The following is a 22811-nucleotide window of genomic DNA, read 5'->3' as shown; positions in this document are numbered from 1 at the left end:
AGATTCTTCCATTATTTATATATAAAAGCTGAAATTCAGTCGGTGTTAGCCTCTGCTGTTGTCTGTTGTCGGGTTTTATAGGCTAAGGTCAGTCTGGTTCTCTCTCGCTCTGGCTAAAACACTGGTCACTCATGCTTCCTGCATCCCATGTGAACCCAAGATAGAACCCGATCCGAGCATCACTGTGAGATTTGATGCCCAAGCCTCCATAAGACGTGTATCAGCAATTGCTACAAATAGGGATGTATTTCTACTTGACCTGATACAGCCAAAAGCCCCTTTTGGAAATAAAAGCCCAAGCTAAAGTACATCAAGATGGCCCAACCGTAGTTGACAAGCACCTATTAAGCAAAACCTCTTTTACAGTAACCACATGCACAATCATTATGATGGCCAAGTCCCAGTCCAGATCAACAGACCCAACTAGGATCAACAAAATGCAGCAGATAACAGATCAGTCCCAAACATGAGACCCAGGAATGCCAGTGGACCAAGCTGGCCAAGTATGGGCTTGGCACATTTCAGTTAGGGACTGGGCTGAAATACTAGAACTAAGTGCCAGAGGAGGACAAAAAGTAAAGCCCATTTATTAAATAAGGCTAGGCCCAGGCTGACTCAAAGATCCCAGTAGCCCCAGCCATATAAGTTTCAAGGGTATCTTTGTCTATATCACGCAGATTGGGCATGTGCCACAGATCCTTGTTCATGTTCTGGATGATGCATAATCATAACGCGCCCGGATAGGGCCTTTGTATTTTGGCCCATCACATGCCTGGACTGGAATCTGGCAAGGCTTTTACTTTGTGGGCCACACTTCAACAGACCTCAGCCCGGTCTGAACCTGGCCTGTGGACAACCCTACAAGCAAATAGGCTAATGTCTAAGCTCTAGCCCAGAATAGAAAAGGTCGTGCCCGAGGATCTGACCATTTTTTATTTCCTCATAAGATTTGAAAACTTGAAAACTACTCTGCACGAATACCTGTCTGAGAAGATTTAACTCAAGCCAGTAGCGACCAAGACCACTCGACTCCTCTGGCCTTTATACCATCAATTGGGGTCAAGTGTTACAAGGCTAATACCAGTCAGATTATATATTTTTTGTTCTTAAATTGGTTTTCACAACATCACGTCAACACATTTACAAGAAAAATACTCATCGATTTCAGTCTCTTTTCCCAGTTTCATATATAAACAATGCACATCTCTTCAATTACTGCAATCTACCAACAAAGTAGGGGAAAACACAAAATGACTGCTTCCACTCTCTTGCTTCTAGTTTCCCTTTTTTTTTTTTTTTTTTTCCTGTTGAGAAAGGATGTCCATACAATTTACTAACGTTGGAATGAGATAGAATAGGATCCAGTATTCGGATCCTTAACGGCTTTGAAGTTGTCAACGCTCATACCAAAGCGGCCTAACAATGAGTTCCCCATCTCCTTCAGCTTCCCTGAAAAAACACGGTAGAGCAATCAACAACCTGAAAAATCTAAAGGCTGCATTTGCATAAACTACTGAATTGGACCGCAGAAATCTGGACTCCGATAAATTCATAGCCATAGCGTGGTACTAGCCCCCATGCCACACGTGCATTTCTTTCCAATTCAATTTAATCATTAACACTTTCCAGAACTTGGTTTTTCTTTTTTCTTTTAAAGAGGTAACAGTGATCTCATGGAAAAAAAAAGAAAGAAAGAAAGGAAAGAAAAAAGCTAAGATGATGGGAGATCAATCAATGATCATCTAAAGGCCCAGAACCCCACTTATAAAAACCCAAGTCTCTTTTACAAACTCCCAACCCGGCGCCCAACTTAGTTCCCTCTCCACCAGCCAACAATGTAAGTAATGGCAATAGAAGGGCCTGGATACTGCCCCGTGTACCATTGGAACAGGGATAGGCCTATCTGGAGCCATCTAGGAAGTCATTTAACTGCTAATGCAATTTAGTTCAATTCATGCATGCTGCAGGTAGGGCCAGAGGATAGAATCAAGAGAATTCCGGAAAGCCATGGATGGACTAATGCAAGTTACTCCAAATGGAGAGGATATTTGTAGGAGAAGACTTAAATGGTCATGTAGGAAAAGGATAGTAGAAGATATGATAGGGTACATGGACGATATTGTTTAGGGAAAGGAAATGATGGGGCATCCTATCCTAAAGATTGCATATACCAGGAGAGAATGTCTATGCAACATAGGTTAAAGTTATGGATGTTCCCATTAAGAGATGGAAGAAAGTGAGTGAAATTTAACAGGTGTCGAAAAACGAGGTGGTGGAATTTAAAGTAGAGAAAACAATATTATTTAGTAATAAATTGATGGAAGAAGGAAAATGGAATGTTGAGGAAGAATTTAATGTTACCATGAACAGGATGGTTGCTTGTATAGTAAAGTCATAAAGTTTTAAGAGTATTTAGCAGGAAAGCCACTCGTATAAGGAAACTTTGTAGTGGAACGATGAGGTCCAAAATGCTACTTGTGAGAAACGATCATGTTTCAAAGGTTAAGCAAGGGACTAAAAGGAAAAGTTACAAGAACATAGAAAGGACAACTTTAGGCATGTGATGAGTTGCTAGATTGAGGACATGAGAAGATGAGAAATATTTCTCATATTAGCAAAAATGAGAGAATAAGGTATTGGAAGCTCATGGGAAATATTGATTTATCTGGGCTTACAAAACTGTTCAACAAGATTGTAAGACCAAACAAAATGCCAAACGAACGGAGAAAAGGTACTGTGTATTACAAAATAACAGAGACATACAGAGTTGCACTATCGTGGGGTTAAGCTTATGACTACTTAGTCATACTATAAACTTTGGGAGACAGTGATTGGGCAAAGATTAGGGCATGAGACAAGTGTATCAAAAAATCAGATTGGATTTACGCCAGTGGGCCAACCAATTGTTATAAATAGACAGTTGATGGAGAAATACAGGAATACAGGAAGGAGTAAAAAAAAGATATCTACAAGGTCTTTATCAGTATTTGAAATATCAGTATCGCATTATGTATCACACCCTTGGGATACAGATACGTATCGGTTATCGCATGGGATATATCAGATGTATTGTGTAATGTATCATTGTTGTTGGAAACATGGGGAAATATTGGGAAATTGGTCAAAATTTTCAATGAAACTCCAGTGGTTGTTAAAAAAGACATCAATACATACTTATAAATCAAAACATTGCAAAAACAAAGTGCACATAATAGGTTTTCTTTGTATGGGGTCCTAATGTATGTGTTGTCTAACTAAATTGATGCAAGTACATTCAAAGTCTATTCATATAATTTATAAATGTAAGAAGACGTGTGGAAACACAAGCACTACATTCAAAAGCAAAAGAAGAATCATTAGATCAGGTTACACATGTTTGATTTTATGTTTGGACACAAATATTGCAACCGATTTGCAAGAAATTGGGAATTTTTTATTTTTTTTCAATTTCCGCAACTCGGCCCATCTCCTCTAAATCTCGAAATCGAAGTTCCCAATCCATGATTTTTCATGTTTGTAACAATTTGACACTGATTTAACATGATTTATAGAAAGAAAAAAAAAAAGGGATTGAAAATTGTGAATGCTCACCGGATCGAACATGTGGGATATATCCCACTATTTGTGCGTTTCATATCGCACAGTTGGGATACAAGATACATCGTGGGATATATCGGTCGATATCGTCAATACTTAACACATTGGTCTTTATTGACATAGAAAAAGCATATGACAGGATATCTACGGAGATAATCTTGAGGGTGTTGGGAAAGAAATGAGCCTTAAGAAGATATATTGACTGGACATGTACAAGGAAGCCGTAACAAATGCGAGGACCACTAGTGGAGAGAAGTGAGTTTTCAATTACTGTAGGCTTACAACAGGGGTCAACATTGGGTTCGTTTCTTTTTACATTGGTTATGGATGACTTAACGAGGCATTTATTTATTTATTTTGTACGTGTCATAGTTTATGATTGATGAGATGAGGGAGGGAGTAAGGGCAAAGATAGAATTATAAAGGGATGCTTTAGAGTCTAAAGGTTTTAAAATCAATCGGACAAAAACAGAGTGTGGAATGCAATTTTAATAACAACAATAAGAGTGGAAATTAGCAAGTAGTTAAGATTGTTGAGCAAGTACCCCAAAATGACAACTTTCGATATTTTGGGTCAAAAATTCATGAGAGGAAGGAGATTAAGAAGGATGTTGCTCATAGAATTAACTCGTTGATTGTAATCAACCTATGTACTAGACTATTAGATTGCGCTGGATTGTATCAACTAATGTAAAAGTCTATTAGATTGCGCCTGTGAGAGTTTTGTGCTCTCTTTGTTGGCCCCAAGCCTGGACAAAGGAGGGTTGTGACAGGTTGGCAGCGGGTGTCAACCTTATGCCATGAACCATCATGAATCAGAAGAATATGACATTCCAAACTCAAGCTATAGGGCATTCCCTGTAAGTGACACGCTTCAGCGATACCTAGGTGCAGTGAGAAATGGGCAATGGCTAGGGCATCCCCCAGAGGTTGCCATACTAGAAGTGCACGGGTAAAGAAGCCATTCCAAAAGAATAGGATTCGTCTTGCCAAATGGAATATAGAATCATTAACAGGTAAGAATATGGAGTTAGTGGATACGATGAAACAAATGAAATTATCATAACTAGCATTTAGGAGACCAAGTGTAAAGGGGCCAAACTAGAGACATTGATGGATATAAACTTTGGTATATAGTTAAGGACAATAATAGAAATGGGATAGGGATAATGGTAGATAAAGATTAAGGATAAAGTTGTAGATTTTAAGATAGGAAGTAATATGATTTTATTAATAAAACTTGTGTTGTTAGTGCATATGCACCGTAGGTTGGAGGATAGAATTAAAAGACGATTTTGGGAGGATATGGATGGACTGATAAAAGGAATTCAAAATGGAGACAGAATATTTGTAGGAGACTCAAGTGGTCATGTAGGGAAAAAAAAAGAGAGAGTAGAGGATATGACTGCATGCATGGAGGAAATGGTTTTTGGGAGAAGAAATGAGATGGGGGATGCCATCCTTGATTTTGCTATAGCATATAGCCTAGATCTAGCAAACGCATACTTTAGAAAGAGAGAACATTTAGTCACTTCAAAAGTGGATCATATATAAGCCAAATAGATTTCTTTCCACTTAGGAAAATAAAACGATCAATATGTAGGGATTGCAAGATTATACCGGAAGATAGTCTAATTGTGCAACATAGGTTAATGGTTATAGATATTTACATTAAGCATGGTGTGTCATAACGGTCATTACGTAATGGTAACGGTGCCAACCGTTACATGTTATGGGGTCGTAACGGCTGTTATGGCCCTCGTTATGGGGTCGATATAGGTATTTTCCTTTTATTTTTTTAAAAGAGAGAGACCGTAATGGCCCGTATTGTAACAATAATGGTGGTGGTTGTTACGGCACACCTTGACACTAATAGATGGAGGAAAGAGAATGAGATTAAAAGATGTCCAAAATCCAAGTGGTGGAATTTAAAAGGAGAGAAAAAAATGTTATTTAGAAATAAATTGATGGAAGAAGGAAAGTGGAATGTCAAGAAAGAAGTAAATGTTATGTAGAATTAGATGGTTGATTGCATTAGGAGGGTGGCAAAAGATCTTTAGAATACCTAAAAGAAAAGGGCCGGTCATAAAATAAGAAACTTGGCGGTGGAATGACAATGTGTGATAAGCTATTTACGAGAAACGTTCAGTTTCAAAGCTTGGCAAGGGACTAGAAATTATGAAAATTTTGAACAATAAGAAAGTTGTTAGTGAGGCTTAGACATAAGGTGTATCATGATCTTTATGATAGATGGGGGACGAGAAGGTAAGGAAGATGCCTTTAAACTTGCAAAAATACGAGAGAGGAAGGGTAGGGACCTATATTACGTTCGATGCATTGAGAATGATAGCCAGAGGGTACTAGTAAAAGACAATGAGATAAACGAAAGGTGGACAAGCTATTTTCAAAACCTGTTAAATGAAAACCACTTTGAGAGCATAGGGGTAGAAGGAACAATAAACTCAAATGAAAGGTGGAGAAGCTATTTTCAGAACATGTTAAATGAAAACCACTTTGAGAGCATAGAGATAGAAGGAACAATAAACTCAAATGACATTGAATAGAATAGATACCTTTGTCCGATTAGGATATCTAAAGTTAAAGAAGCATTGAGAAAGATGAAAATAAGAAAGGACCTTGGACCAGAAGGTATAGCAATGGAGGTTTGTAAGTGCGTAGAAGATATTGGGTTATTTTGGTTGATAAAGTTGTTTAACAAAATTGTACGATCAAAGAAAATGCCCAACGAATGAAGGAAAAGTACCATGGTACCTATTTATAAGAAGGAATATACAAAGCTGCACTAATTATCATGGGATTAAACTTATGAGACATTCTATGAAACTTTGGAAGAGAATGATTGAGCAAAGACTAAGGCATGAGACTAATGTATTAGAAAATCGGTATGGTTTCACATCTAGGAGGTTTATCACTGAAGCTATTTTTCTACTTAGACAATTGATGGAAAATTATAGGGAGAGGAGGAAGGATTTCCACATGGTCTTCATATCATAGGGTCCCTAGCAAGGTATTGCACCATTACCTTTACGATATTGGTTATAACGGCCAAAATAGATTTTTTATTTTTTATTTTTTTTAAAAACATATTTCTACCTCGTAACGGACCGTTACATGCCCGTTACAAGCAAGGTATTCCATAGCGGTAATGGTGGCCGTAACGGTCAACACCGTTACCGTCACGATACGGGAATAAACAGCCATTACAGTCCCCTTATTTTAACAAAATAATAATAATAAATAAAGAAGTTTCTAGGATGTTATAGGGTCATCATGGCTCTTCTTCTTTTTACTTTTTTTTTTTCCCTATAACGGCCGTTACAGCTCGTTTCGGCCCCACAACGTATAACGGTTATGATCGTTATCATTACGTAATCAATTTGGAATACCATGGTTATGGGTCAATAATTCCATAACGGACGTTACAGCCATAATGACCCCATAACATGTAACAATTGCCACCATTCCCGTTACATAACCGTTTTGGAATACTTTGCTCCTTAGAGAGTAAATGATGAGAAAGAAAGGAATCTCGAGAGAATATATTGACATTGTTAAGGATATGTACAAGGGAGTGGTAACAAATATGAGGACCACTAGTGGAGAGATAAATTCCTTATTACTAAAGGCTTACACCATGGGCTGACATTGAGCATGCACCTTTTTGCATTGGTTACAGATGAGTTAACGAGGCATTTATAGGAGGAGATCCCATGGTGTATGTTGTTTGCAGATGAATAGTTTGATTGACAAGATGAGGGAAAGTGTAAACACAAACCCAGATTTATGAAGGACGAATCAAAAGGATTTAAAATTAGTCAGATTAAAACAAAGTATATGGAGTGCAATTTTCATAATAATAGGAATGAATGTGAGAAGTCAATTAAGATTGTACTAAGAAGTTTTCCAAAGTGACCACTGTCGATACCTTGGGTTAATAATTCATGAGAGGATAGATAGAAAAGGATGTCGCCCGTAGAATTCAAGTTGGGTGGAAGAAATGGAGATGTGTTTCTAGAATTTTATGTGATCATCATGCACCACTCAAATTAAAAAGGAAATTTTATAAGATAGCTATAAGACCAGCCATGCTTTATGGGACATAATGTTGGGCCGAACATCATGTTCATTTTTTTATTTTTTATATTGGAAAGAACAACATATTCATAGGATGAGTGTAGCTAAAATGAGATTGTTGAGATAAATAAGTGGCAAGACAAGGAATAGGACTAATAGGTAATAAGATGAGGGGAAGTAGACTTGGATGGTTTGGTCATGTGCAACAAAGACTAAGAACAACGTCGGTTAAGAGTGAGTTGGTGCAAGTTAAAGGCTCTGAAAGGGCAAGAGGAAAGACCAAAAGGATGTGAATGGAGGGTAGTAAGAAAAGATTTGATGACCTATGGTCTATCCGAAGGTCTGGCCCTTGATAGAGTGAAAGGCAGAATAGGATTCATGTAGCCGAACCCAATTAATTGGTATAAGGCTTAGATGATGATGATGATTGCTCATAGAATTAGAACTGGATGGATGAAGTGAAGATGTTCCTCTAGAGTTATATTCGCATGTCAATAAATAAATAAATAAATAAATAAAGAAGAAGAAGAAGGGGAGATTGTCTAGAATAGCTATAAGACCAACCATAGAATGAGTGTAAATGATGAAATGAAGATGTTGAGATAAATGAGTGGCAGGATGAGGAAGGATAAAGTCATAAATGAATGCATTCGAGGAAACTTAGGAGTAGTAATAGGTAATAAGATGAGGGAAAGAAGAGTTTGGCTGTGTACAACAGAGACCAAGAATTACACCAGTTGGTTCAAGTTGAAGGCTATAAATGGGTAAGAGGAAGGCCCAAAAAGGACATGGGTGAAGGTAGTAAGAAAAGATTTGATGAACTATGGTTTACCTAAGATATGGTGGAATGGCGGAACAGGGTTTGTGTAGCTGACCCCAATGGCTTGGGATAATGCTTAGATGATTCAATTGTGCATCAAATCCAAACATGGTTAAAGATGCATGCATGCACATAAAGAGCAAATCGTGCAAGAAAAAATACATGAGATGCAACTAAGCTAGTGAGATCATGGTGTAACACAATTTTGGGAGTTTCAAAACACCATTATATACCCTCTACAGATACAGGAGTCTTCTATGGAGCAACTATAGATTCATAAGTAAGAAGAGAATTTATGCATGGAAATTAAGGGTGCACTTGGAAGTACCTTTGGCATTGATAGTGGGTGAAATACTTTTTCCACCAAAATACTAATCATTTGTTTCAAGTAGTATTTCAAAGAAGAAGAAAAAAAGAAGAAGTGTTGTTTCGGAGATGGACAAACTGAAAAGCAATAACCTGCAGATTTGATTGTCTTCTGAGGTGCCCCAAATGCTCAGTCAGTTCAAACAGAAGTCACCCACCTATGGATTCATCGAATAGTCTATTTTGAGGTTCTTACTACCAAACACAACCTACCGCACAAATATGAGCTTACTTCAGATTAAAATAACTGTATGACAAAGCTGAACTCGTAATCCCATATCCTTGTTTCCATAATGACAAAACTCTCATCATGACAGGATAGACCACCTCTATGTAGAGGAAGTTTGATGGGACTGTCTTGCCTACAACCTGTTACAGGTTTCAATCTGCCTCAACTGATATTGTAATTAACAAACACACGCGTGCCAAAAAAAAGGGGAGTAAAGGAGATCAATGAGCCTCTTGATATGTGAGGAAAGAAAAGCATACCATTCAACAACATCAGCTGTAAAAATGTAAGAAGTATGAGCATACCAATCATCTCTTCCTTCATCTTTTCTCGCTTTTCTGCTGCCAAAGGCTCCAACCGTTGTATGACTCGTCTAGCTTGCACATTCGATGGATCCAACTCCAAGATCTTTTTCATGTCTGTGTGAAACAAAGCTCCAAGCAAAGGTTAAAATCACTACTTAAAAGGATTCATATATACCATCAGCATGTGAAACATACAATTCCACTAACTAAAAGATAGGGTGGACAATGACATTTCAAACATAATGTTACATAACAAGGAAATAAACGAACATTAATTAAAATTGAAAACATTGATAGAATAAACCCACACCAAGGCAAACCTTTCACACATCCAATGATACCTGCAATCGCTTCTTCAAAGTGCTCGAGCTTTTCATGTGTTTCTCCTCTTCTAACCAGAACCTTCGTATAGTTAGGATTCAACTCCAACGCTTTTGTGCATTGCTTAATTGTGTCATCATATCTCTCCTGAGAAATATCAAGTGTGATTCAGATTTACAAGATCCAAGAAGTTTCTCTGTTTGTGTGCGTAAGTAAAAAAAAAGAAAGCATGCACCAAAAAATCCACTTACAACACAAAAAAATAAACAAAAAATAAGAAGGGAAGGGATTCTGAAATGTCTCAAAAAGGGGCTGGAATGGCTATGATATCCCTCTGGAAACTCAATTAGGATGCTCAATGGACTGAGTGGGACATGAGAGGTTTTCCAGCTGGCATAGAGGTTTCATCCATGGTTCATTTATGAACTAAACAAAGAACAGAATACAACTCACAAGTAGGCAAAGTACACCAATTCTCAGAATATAACAGTCTAATATAGGAATAAGAAAAGAATACTTTCTCTAGAAGAACTTTATTTGATAAATCAACAGTTTCCCTTCTCTTACAAAGTTTACACACAGACCTGCGAGGTGCTCGTCGGACTTTCTGACACTGCATGCTGTAGATCCTAACCATTCTCAGATTTCCCATTGTGGGTGGAGGCATAATAGTTACACTAGCATGCAGTGTGAGCACAACTGCATTTGGCTGTAAGCAGCCTTCATGGATAGGTGGGCCCTTGCAATTCCCTGCAACTAACCACCCAAGAATGTATTCAATTCACAGTTCCGTGGATCCTTGCCATTCTGAGCAACCAACCAGTCGAGGATGTACTCAAGCATGGCTCACAATTTGTATGCATGAACTGTGCTCATTGGTAAAATGCCTGGCAACTGTTGCTCATCAAGCCCACTTTGTTCACTCACCCTCTGGGGTGTGTGCAGTAGTTGGTCTGAGGGTTAGTACCATTGCAAGGTGGGACTGGTGACACGCAAGCACTGTCAATGTGAGTCTCCACCATCGATGGTTTCTAAGAGCCCATTTAAAAGAGGAAGGTTGATGGCTGGGGGCCAGTTGATCATTAAAATTTTGCCATCAGCCTTTCAAAAGTAGGCTTTGAATTGCTGGGAGAAGACTAAAAAGAAGATGATGATTGTGATGGCCCATGTAAACTAAACTTTTGGCCCCATTGTACTCCTTTTGGGAACTTTTTTATTTTTTGAAAGATAATGATAATTTATTAAAAGGAGCCCAAAATTGCATGAGGAACTACAAGAAAGGCACTAAAAGTGCCAAAAGTGCACAAACCATATTACAAGAAAAGCCCCAATGGGTTAATTAAATAATAATAATAATAATAATAATAATAATAATAAAAACCTACTCTCTACAGATATATTGGAATCATCAATCCAATCTTTGGCATTTGCCTTAGCCTACTGATAACTTCACATGCATCTCACTCTTTATCCATGAAACAACAATTATTCTGCTCTCCCCATATGGTCCAAATGTCCGCGAGGAAGGAAAGCCTCCACAACTTCTTCCAATTTTTCTCTCACCCAATACCGCCACCATGCCAAGCTAGGGACAAGTTTTTAGCAGACCCCAGCATTACCCACGGCACCTTGAAAACCCCCAGGAAGTACATCCAAATGGATCTTGCAAGCGGGCAGTGAATAAACAAGTGATTTACCGACTCCCCATTGCTAAGGCACATGGAGCACATGTTGGGAATGTACATTGCCCTGTTTTGGAGATGGTTAATAGTGAGTACACAATTCCTACTCACTAACCAAGCAAATGCCACAACCTTTGGGGGGCACTTTATAACTCAAACAAATGCCAAAAGAACCCCGCCTGAGACTGAACCCCCTCGAGTAAGGAGCTTGTAAAAAGACCAAACAGAGAATCTGGCCGTCTTCTCGAGACTCCACACCAAAGAGTCGTTCTCCCCAAGCGAGAGGCAAACACAATCAAGCCTTTCCAATAACCTTCGGAACTTGACCATCTCCTCTCTTGAAAGATTTCTCTGTAAGAGGGAGACCACACAGTTTCCTCTTCCCGATTTTGGAGAAGCTTCTAGCCACCGTGATTTTGCCCTGCATTGCAAGATCTACCAGCCTATGGAACTCAACATGGACTCATGGAGAGATCTCTCTCATCTATGTCATCCCAAAAGCAGACCCTCTCCCATTTCCAACTGCAAATCTCACTCCCTAATTTGGTCCCCACCTCTTCAACCACCTTCCAAACCCCAAAAGCCCTACAAAGAGATGAGCTTTTGATCCCCCAACCCCCTGCCCTAACACCATATTTTGAGAATACCACTTCCGGAGATAAATTACCCTCTTCCGTCCGGAACCTCCACAACCATTTTGAGGGAAGCTTGTAATCTCCAAATTATTGCATAGTGAATTTTCCTTTAACGGCCCTATATTTTTTCATTCTCAGATTGAGAAGGTCCTCCATGTAAAATCGGCGTGGATTTCTATCTCTCTATCCTCTAATTTTCTTTCCATTTTATGCTTTTTGTTATGCTTGTCATGGTTTAGTAGGTTGGTTTGCACAAACAATGTACCTATATGTTTGTAGAAATTCTTAAGTGATTTACATAGAGGAAAGAATTTTGCATCTTCCCAACAAAAGTGGTATCGGAGCTTTAGCTTTGTTTGCAAAAATCAAGATGAAAATTTCTACCCCATCAATGATGGTTAGTCTCAATGGAGGTAATTGGTTTATATGGAAGGCCAATATGGAAGACTTGCTTTACTACAAAGTCTTGTATGCACCAATTGAAGGAAAGAGGCCTGGAACCACGACGAAAGATGAATGAAAGAGGTTGGATGGAAAAGCTATCGAAATGATTCGGCAATGGTTAGACGATGTAGTGTTCCATCATGGGTCGAATTGAATTCACAAACAATCTCTATGAAAGAAATTGCATGACTTGGATAAAAGGAAGAAGGTGGCAAATAATATTCCTCATTAGGCAACTTGTGAACCTAAAGTTCAAGGAAGGAGAGTCAATGGTGGAACATCTACGTGAGATGCATAGCATTGTGAACCAATTGACATTTATGAAGATGGCCTTAGATAATGAGTTGCAAGCATTATTGTTGCTTAGCTTACCACCAAAAAGTTGGGAGACCTTTTTTTTTTGGAGCAATAAGAACAAAATTTTATTGAGAGAAAGGCCAAAGCCAGAAAGAACAAAACATCCACCCAAGAGCTTTAATAGCTCAGCCCAATTGGCCAGGAACTGAGTAACAGCCTTCGCAGCCACTACCCATTCTATTACATGTGATTTCACTGCGTTAAACACGTCCTCTACTCGCCCTGAGCGATTTCTGAAAGTTATGTTATTCATTTCCAGTCATAAGAAACATAAACTCGCGAGCAAAGCAAGTATCCACACTTTCCGACCGGCATTCCCTCTAACGCATTCGTGCCACATAAAGAACAACTTGACCAATAGAACTCAACAAGACCCACATTGTTCCAAAGGGGTTACAAAACTTATGCCGCACCTGTCTAGCAAAACCACAATGAATGAATAGGTGATCCACCGATTCCTCATCCTGAAAGCACATCACACAAACATTTGGGAGAATCATATTTCTTTTCCTTAAATTATCAAACATCAAAACCTTGTTGCACCCTACAAGCCAAGCAAAAGCCGCTACCTTAAGAGGGCGCACCATAACTTCAGACCAGTGTTTCAAATAGCGCTCGTAGCATACGCTACGTAGCATAGAGTGGCCGTAGCACTACGTAGCGTCCCAAATAGCGTAAATCCCCTGTAGCATATGCTACAGGGGTCGTAGCGTACGCTACAGCTACATAACGCGTAGCGTCCATAACGTAAGCTACAATGTATTTTTTTACTATTTTATTTTTTAATTATTTTTTTCACGTCTTCTTTGCTTCTAATGTTGAGGAATGTGACACTTGTATTGTACTTGATACTTATAACCTATGGGATTTTTATTTCTTTTCATAATTGTGACTTGTGGTTTCAATTAGACATTATTAATTAAAGTGGATTGCTTAGAAAGTTGTTGATGTGATAATTATTTGATTTGGCTTATATATGTGGATTGGCTTTTGATAAATGATAACTAATAACTTTTTTGAGCATGCTTATAATTGATAAAATGAATAATCTTTTAGACATTTTTATAATTTTTCATTTTTTTTTCACTATTTATTATATTTGTCCTATTTTTAAATTTAAAAATAGAAGTATCGTGTAGCTTATGCTACACGCTATAGAGGGTTGAGCGCTACGCATCACGCTACCACTATTTAAAACATTGCTTCAGACTAATGCAAATGGGCTTATCCCACTATTTGTATCACCTCCCTCCAAACACTTATAAAAGGATCTAACTGAAAAACTTCTGAATCTATCTTTTCACCACACCAACGAGTCCGACTGTAAAAGCACTGGCCTCACCTTTTCGAGCAAGGACATCAATCAGACTAACTCCTCAATCTCATCCGCTAAATTCCTTCTGAAATGTGGACTCCCGATACAGATCTCCCCTAGGAACGAGTAGCAACTAGCCACCACCATCGCGTCTCTTGCTACAAGCCTAACTGACCTTGGAAATATCTCCCCCAATTTTTGTTCCCCCACAAGTGTCTTCCCAAAAACTTGATTTTCCACCCATTCCCTAAAGAAAAGCCAACTCCTTCCCACACCTTATTCCTGATCCGAGCTACTGCTTTCCACACTGAGGAAGACCTATACTGCGAAGTGGGTCAAGTCCACCATCCCCCTTCACCGCAACATTTATACGTTGATCGTTCTGTCTTCCTAAGTGGAAAGCAATCTATTTGACTTGTATGTGATCCACTTTTAAAAGGTTTTTTTTTTTTTGAAGAGTTATTAAATATTCATCTCTTTCTTGTAAGGTATTTGTTTGCCAAAGCTAGATCGTATCCCATGGTAATATCAATGATAGCATCCCTCACATATTCCTTCTCTCAAAACCATATTATGCAAGTGGTTTGGGCTCCTTCTCAAAGGCACTTGTCTGATGAGGAGTTGAAGGATATTGCAAAATCATTAGATCTTCTACAGTGGTTGATGGTTCGAGGATTGAGAAGAACGAGCAAGTGCGTGACGCGATTGTGAGTTGCTATCAAAAGTTGTTGTCTAAAAAGCATTGGGTTCATCCAAGGTTGGATTTCCTTCACTTCGATAGCCTATCAGAACTGGCAGCTAAGCAAACTAGAGAAGACAGTTTCAAAAGACAAAATTAAAAAGTGCATGGATAGTTTGGGTTGTAAGTTGCAACAAAGCACTTGGGCCTGGCGGATTACCCCTTGCATTTTTCTAGGTGTTTTGGAATGTTGTTAAAGAAGATGTAGTTAGTTTCATTAAGGAGTTCTTCGAGTTAGGTTGGTAATCCCCTAAAAACTTAGGGCCTCCTTCATTGCTATTATCCCAAAGGTCGAAGGCGTGAGAGTGTAAAAAGACTTTAGGCCAATTAGCCTCATTAGGAGTTTGTATAAAATCGTGGCAAAGGTGCTTGCCTCGAGATTTAGAGAGGTGTTGCATTGGGTAGCATTATCTCCCCCAGCTAGGGGGTCTTTGTGGGAGGAAGACAAATTCTAGACAACACTCTCATAGCACATGAGTGCATTGACTCTGGATTCAAGGAAAAGAAATCAACGATTGTGTACAAGCTTGATGTTGAGAAGCCCTATGATCACATTGATTAGAATTTTTTGGATTACATGTTGGGCAAATTGGGATGTGGAGCAAAGTGGATGTAGACTTGTGCCAGATCTTCATCCTTCTCAATTCTTGTGAAAGGTTCTCCAAAAGGCATCTTCAAGTCAAATAGAGGACTCAAACAAGAGGACCCTTTGTCCCCGTAACTTTTCCTTGTGGTCATGGAAGCATTCAGCCATATGCTGGCAAAAGGTCAAGAGACAAATTTGATTAGTGGATTTAGGGTGACCACTTAGGGGACCTGAATTCTGCACCTCTAGTTTGCCAACAACACCATCTTTTGCAAAGCGGATCCGATTATGATTGACAATCTACGGAAAGTGGTTATAGGCTTCGAAGCAGTTTCCCAGATGAAAATCAATGTGGGCAAAAGCAAAATGTTGAGTATTCAACTATTTAAAGAAGAGGTCTCTCATCTTGCCATGTCTTTTGGGTGCAATGTTGGCTCTTTTCCCTCTACGTATGTACAAGGAAATCGATAAAGCACCTTTGGGACAAAGTGATCAAGAAAATCGAAAGAAAATTGTAAAAGTGGAAAAGCAGTTACCTTTCATTAGGGGGGTGCCTAACATTTATCAAAGTAGCTTTCAGCAATATGACGATATACTTCATGTCTCTTTCCAAGTGCCCTCTAGCGATTTGTGCAAAATTGGACAAGTTGAGAAGAGATTTCCTTTGGGAGGGGGGCATGAAAGGAAGGAACTAAGTTTCATTTCCTAAAATGGGAAGAGGTTTGTAAGCCCCTCAATCAGAGGGGCACGGGTCTACAAGACCTTCACAAAATTAATATAGCCCTCTCGAGCAAATGGCTTTGGAGGTTTGAGCCGAAAGTAGGTGGCTTCTAGTGCGAGATCATAGCTGCGAAGTATGGCCTTCGATAAGAGGGATGGGAGGCTAAAAAATCTTCTGCATACAAAGCTTCTCACATATGGAAATCTGTGTAAGCTCTTAGAAAGGATTTCTTTCAAGGTATCTCCTTTGTCGTGGGATATGGTTCCCTAACATGGCCCGCCTTGCGCCGATTGAAGGATTGGATGGAGGTTGCTATTCTTTAGTTGGCCCTTCTACATGTTGGTCTCCGAGGTGTAGAAGAAATCTACTAGATGTCAAGGCGGATAAGTCTCGATAGCAGACTCTTGGGTGTGGAGTGTGCACAGCTAAAGTTGTTTCTCGGTAAAACCTTTTTACAAGTTGTTGTGCCCCAAAGGTGGTGTTAAGTCAATATGAGCATGCTTATCACTTCTGGTACTACGGAGCACTACCTAAGGTAGCCACCTTTACATGCTTGGTGGGTAGGAAGGTGTTGACGATAAACAACCTTCAGAAGAGGTCTATTGATCATTCCGAATATGTGTTGCATGATGCTTAAACCGTTGACCGCCTCTTCAACTTTTGCACCTTTACCCTTGAAGGTGTGGGAGTATTCCACCTTCAAGGTGTCGTGGGTCATGCTTTCCTTGGTTCAGAATCGTCTTTGGGCATTGCATGGGGGAGACAGAGGGAAGCATAACCGTCCCACTTGGCTTTTGACGTTGTCAATCGTGTGGTGGGTCGTTTGGGGTGAGAGGAATAGAAGACAGTTCCAGAATTCTTTTACATCTTTCGAGGTGATTGTTGAGGCTATCAAATTGTCTGTTTTTAAAAGGGTTACTAATTTCTCTAATCGTTTGTAATCGGGTTGCCTTGTTGGCGGTTTTTGGTTTTTCTCTTCTTTGTATTCTTTTCCTGTTTTGTTTTAAGTAGACCTTTAATAAATTCCCCAACACCCTTAAAAAAAGATTCCATTTGTGGGTGATGGGGACAGTTGGGTGTGGAGATTTAGAGAGCTAAAGAGGCCTTTCTGATGCAAGACTAGCCAATTTAGGTAAATATGAACAAAGATGCCTTTCCAAGCACCGAACATCCTCCATAAACAAAAACGAGAGCCATCACCCGCTGTGTGAGCAATTTCCACCCTAAATAAGTCCATGATTCTTTTAAGCGCTCGAAGCTCTATGCAGTGAGGATGGTTTTGTGAACTAACCTCCCTAAATATTTTGCAGGAGATAACCTGTTCTCTCTACAAAGCAATTTGTTGTCCTTCCCCTCAGGTGTCTCATGATCCGACCAAATTCATTTGGTCATATCAAGGCTCGCCTAGGGTCATTGCCTTCGCTTGGTTGGTAGACAAGAACAAGGTGCTCGCACAGATAACCTCCAAAAACAGCATATGATCATTCCCTTATGTGTATATCATGTGCCTTCAAAGGTGAGTCTGTGGATCATCTATTCATGCACTGTCTTTGCTAGAGCCATGTGGGAAAGGTTCTTTGATTTATTTCAGTGTTGTTGGGTGATGCCTTCTTTGACTGACTCTTTCCTCTAAGCATAGCATGGGGGAGGCAATTGGCCAAGAGAAAAAGAATCCTGTGGAGACCTTTTCTTTTAGTAGGCATGTCGTTAATTTTGGATGAGCATAGCAACAAATGCTTTCGCAAAAGGCATCAATGCACTGATGAGTTGTTCAGAAAAGCAAACAGGGTGGCTCAGCCTTGTCTCTTAAGCAGTTTGTTTCTAGCTTTTTTGGATCTTTTGTATCTCTTTGGTCCTGTTAACTGCATTTGCTAGGGTATGGATTCTCATCTTCACTCTGCTTTGTTTTCTCTCAACATAATTTATCATCACCTCTCAGAAAAGAAAAGAAAAAAGGCAAGAAAGAAAAGAAAAACCAAGTTGGTTCCTTAAAAATTAGTTAGTATTAGAGGTTATCAGTTTTATGGTAATAATGACATACCAGTTTTGAGAAGCATGCAGCAGAGTTTGCATGACATATTGAACGAATTTCCATGGACGACGTCATTTCAGGTGCAAGTTGTAAAGCAAGTTCATATTGTTGTAAAGCATCTTCATACTGCCCAGCACGGAACAGTTTATTGCCTTCCTCTTTCGCATCATTCGCTTGAGTTAAGGCTTTCTGCTTCAATAGAAAATACATTGTCAGAAAAATGAGCATAAGCTTTTAAATAGAAAACTATCATGGCATCATGACTACTGAGGTAAAGTTTTAGTTTGCATATTAGAACAAATCAAGAAATTTCATTATAGCATTGAATTTTAATTTCTAGCATTCATATAGGAACTAGTTATGGGATGCCAAGCCCCAAAAGAGGCCTCCGCTACTAAATCAGGGAAAAAAAAAACATGTAAGCATTCTCCTAATATCTCTTAAGTATTAACTAAGTAGCTATCTGGAGCTTCGAATAGACATCGATTCAACTCTAAAAGAAGATGATTCTAAAATGATGTTGACAATGAAGTCATGCGGAGAAGTGCCCTTCAAAAGCATTGCTCTAGGAAACTTCAAATGTCATTTAATGCCAGGCAACATCAAACACCACAAAACCGGCCTCATCTTAAACTAAAATAACTGACGCACTTCTCTCAGCAAGGTATTCAATAACAGTAATGGTCGCAATAACGGCCGGCCTTATGGCCCTTATGGTATTGGGCTGTAACAGCCTTTAAGGCCCCATAACAGTAAAAAAAAATAAAAATAAAATAAAATAAAAAATAAAAAAATTGAAAGAGAGGAAATGTATTGGCCCCATAATGGGTCATTACAGGCCCATATTGGCTTGTTAGGGCCCCGTATTGGGCGGTTATGGGCCCGTATTGGCCATCACATGCCTGTTATGGGCTACTTCTTTAGAACAGTGTTATGAACCCATATCGCGTAATGGGTCGCACCGCTACCGTTACATAATGATCATTACAGCCATTACATAACCATTTTTTAATACCATGCTCTCAGCATTTGTTCATGGTGGTGGAAATTGGAAGGCTGTTGGTGGTCAACTCAAGCCAGTTTGTAATCCTACTGTCCCCGCTTTCATCCATGTGTTACCTCAATATGCATTTCAAACAGTTGGCTCTGGTTTAACCATGGAAAGGCAATCCAATTGTGTTTCTAACAACCCAACATCATAGAATACATTTGGAGTTGAACAAGTTATGACCAAAATAAAGATGGGGTATAGGAATGGAAGGAATCAAAGTGTTCTGCAATAAAAATCAAAATAGGCAGTTTTAAGGATATTAATCAAAAGAACCAGGGTTAGTAGCTATCCCATCAGAATGGATAGTTAAGATTAGATCGAACATAGGATTGAGAATCCTAAGATTTCTAGGGTTTCAGGTTTAGTATAAATACCTTTATTTAGGTTTGCAGGAGTTTTTTGAATTATTTTAAATCAATGAGTGTTTGAACTTTGAAGTATGTAAGTGAGTCTCACCCCTTGCCTCTTCTTTGTGGCGTTTGACCTCTTCTACCTTCATTCTCTTCACGAGTAGACTGAGTGGTTTTGTCTTCCACCACGTCAATTGGATAGGAGCAATATTGTGGGAACCACAGCCAGAAAAGTGTTTTCTTGTATTATAGAGTGGAGCTTGTAATTTTGGGCTGGTTTGTTTATTTGTTCTCTCTTTTGAGCTGTTGGCTCCTTTTTCTTTTTTTTCTTTTTTTTTTTTTGAAAGATATCGGCTCCTAAATTTGTGTCAAGAACACAATTTGTCATCTCCACAGTTGCAAAACAACTTGGAGTCCCTTTTATGGCTAGAGAAATAGATTTGCAGATCATTGATTCAATCCAAATAAATTAACCAACATAACTAGTATCATGGCAACGGAAGCCAAAACAAACTCAACAGGAATTATACGATACGACTTACGAGACCATTGGCATTTCCAAACCCTTCTACTTAGTCACTCTCAAGGGACTGTATGTAAGAATGAGATAAGAGGATCCTGAGACCCAAGCACTGGAAGAAAAACCAAAATAAGGAATGCACAAATATTACATCTATGAAAGTAATGAGGAGGATTTAGACTGATTTTCATTTCTAAGACAACAACAGGAATAGAGAAGGCAGGCCTTCGTTTATGAAACAAGGTGCTAACAAGAAAGCAAGCACGAACGCCGTACTGGGTCCATGTAATGATGAGACTAAAGACAAACTCAAAGATTGAAATGACCCTAGAAGAGGATGTGAACATGTTTTGATCAAGAACACCATGAAATACAGTACCAACAGTTCGATTGATCTAGCAAGAGCAATTTTACTTAGTTCACAAGCATAAGTGTGATGCAGTACAACATTTACAAAATTAACATTCAGAAAAACCGCATCACAGATGATCAGCAAACTTCATTACTTCCTTTACAAGAGAAGATGAGTGCATACTTCATCATCTACATAATTTAGAAACCATTAGCAACTATAAGACGAAACAAATGAATGCATCAAAAAAAGCCAGCAGACTCGACTACTCCAACTTGGAGGATGATGCAAGCCAATGCCTTGTTTTTTCATCAGTCATTACACGAGCGAAACCATTATTTTGATGGATTCTTATGAATTAGGGTTGTCTACCACACTTTTGAAGAGTGCGATATGATTTTTAGAATGTAACTTATATACAGTTTATGCCACATGTTTCAAACCCTTCTAAGTGCCCGCATATCAAGCATTGTTTTAGTTTTATTGAATTTATTGAATTTATGCCACATGTTTCAAACACTTTTAGAATATGATTCCACCAGTTGGTTTAGTTTTATTGAATTTATGCCACATTTACGTATTCTAAGTGCCCGCGTATCAAGCGTTGATATGCAGCCGGAGTATCAAATAACTCTCCACAAAAGTTATCAACGTCTCCTCCAGAAAATGTGTTGCCATCGATAGTAGCTTAGTACTATGTCTTTTACCATCTAAATGCATTCCAGTGTTTCGAACGGCATCGCCTGTCCATGGCAGCAGGACCCCACCACACAAACAGCACAGATCACTGAAAGGTGGGCCCCACAATTTGTTCAGAACAATTAATGCAAAACCACTCAAAAATCATTTCAAAATAAGAAAACCTTTACATCCACTCCCTCAAAAATAAAAAAAGACAAAATAAAAATAAAAAATTCAAAATTCAAAGAAACTGAAACAGACCAAAAAAAAGAAGGGATTCATGATAGAAAGAGATCAATTAGTGCTGACCTGCTTCAACTGCTCATCGTTCAACGCGTCTTCATAGGAATCATCTCTTGATATAGCAGTCAGTGGAGGCGGGCCGTCCCCATTGTCACTCCCTCCTTCACCATCGCTAGCAGTTTCAAACCCTTCTTCTGTCGGAGTCAGAGAAGCTTCTGGAATTCTAGCATTTGCACGACCTTGTACGGATTCCTCCTCCACGGATTTCGACGCTGGTTCAATGACTACCATTTTCTTGCAATAAAGAAGAGAGTCGAATGATTTGAAGAGAATCGATCGAAGTAGTTCGATCGAATTGAGAGGAATTAGGGCTGAGAGATCTGAAACGAGAAGAGAAGGATTGGGGAAGTTGGAGAGTTTTGAGAAAGTTCGAGATTTTATCGGGAAACAAGTGAAAAGAATAGAGGGAAGAATATAGGGTGTCAGCGGGCCGGATAGGGCCGTGAGAGACCCAAAAAAGTCCAGCCCAAGCCCAGCCCGGCCCTGAGCCCGAAAGAAGCTCTTTGCTACAAGGAAACGGATTGGCTACTCCCCTGACACCAGCCAATGGCTGGTGGTCGGTGCTCTGTGGGACCTACCATGATGTATCCGTTCCATCCATGCCGTCCATCTATTTTTCCAGATCATTTTATGGTATGAGACAAAAAATGAGTATATCAAAATCTCAAGTGGACCACATTACAAGAAAAAGTGTTGAATTAGCGTCGACTATTAAAAACATTTTAGGGGTCATAAAAGTTTTGGATCAAGCTGATCTTTGTTTTTCCCCTTCATCTAGGCCTGTATGACCTAATCAACAGATTGGATGTCAAATAAACAATACAATGGGCCTTAGGAGGATTTTAATGGTGGATATCCAATCACCATTGTTTTCCTCTGGTGTGGTCCACGTGAGATTTACATCCCTCTCATTTTTCTAATCAAGCTCTAAAATGATCCGTAAAAATGGATGAACAGAATTGATGAAAGACATACATCATCATGGGGCCCAAAGATCACCGACCACCAGCGGCGGGGCCGGTGGAAATGGATTGGCTACTCTCCTTGCCACCAGCCAATGGCTGGTGGTCGGTGCTCTGTGGGACCTACCATGATGTATCCGTTCCATCCATGCCGTCCATCTATTTTTCCAGATCATTTTATGGTATGAGACAAAAAATGAGTATATCAAAATCTCAAGTGGACCACATTATAAGAAAAAGTGTTGAATTAGTGTCGACTATTAAAAACATTTTAGGGGTCATAAAAGTTTTGGATCAAGCTGATCTTTGTTTTTCCCCTTCATCTAGGCCTGCATGACCTAATCAACA

General features: G+C 39.2%; 1 protein-coding gene across 1 annotated transcript; it reads right to left on the bottom strand.

Annotated features, from left to right (window-relative positions):
- Positions 1–984: 984 nt before the first annotated feature.
- Positions 985–21904, bottom strand: LOC131256883 (uncharacterized). The gene is made up of 5 exons (XM_058257963.1): positions 21508–21904; positions 18254–18433; positions 9754–9880; positions 9413–9526; positions 985–1449 (listed from the first exon to the last, which is right to left on the bottom strand). Exons 1-5 carry the CDS (start codon positions 21730–21732, stop codon positions 1334–1336), a joined length of 762 nt encoding a protein of 253 aa, XP_058113946.1. The 5' UTR covers positions 21733–21904; the 3' UTR covers positions 985–1333.
- Positions 21905–22811: the final 907 nt, after the last annotated feature.

The sequence above is a fragment of the Magnolia sinica genome, chromosome 9 (genome assembly GCF_029962835.1).
Source record: "Magnolia sinica isolate HGM2019 chromosome 9, MsV1, whole genome shotgun sequence".
Taxonomy (NCBI): domain Eukaryota; kingdom Viridiplantae; phylum Streptophyta; class Magnoliopsida; order Magnoliales; family Magnoliaceae; genus Magnolia; species Magnolia sinica.
This window is presented reverse-complemented; position numbering and strand designations above follow the sequence as displayed.

Coding starts and splice junctions, on each gene's coding strand:
- LOC131256883 (XM_058257963.1), bottom strand. CDS start 21,732: ATGGTAGTCATTGAACCAGCGTCGAAATCCGTGGAGGAGGAATCCGTA. Junction 18,434..21,507: donor ACGATGAGCAGTTGAAGCAG/GTCAGCACTAAT, acceptor CTATTGAAGCAG/AAAGCCTTAACTCAAGCGAA. Junction 9,881..18,253: donor CTGCATGCTTCTCAAAACTG/GTATGTCATTAT, acceptor GATATTTCTCAG/GAGAGATATGATGACACAAT.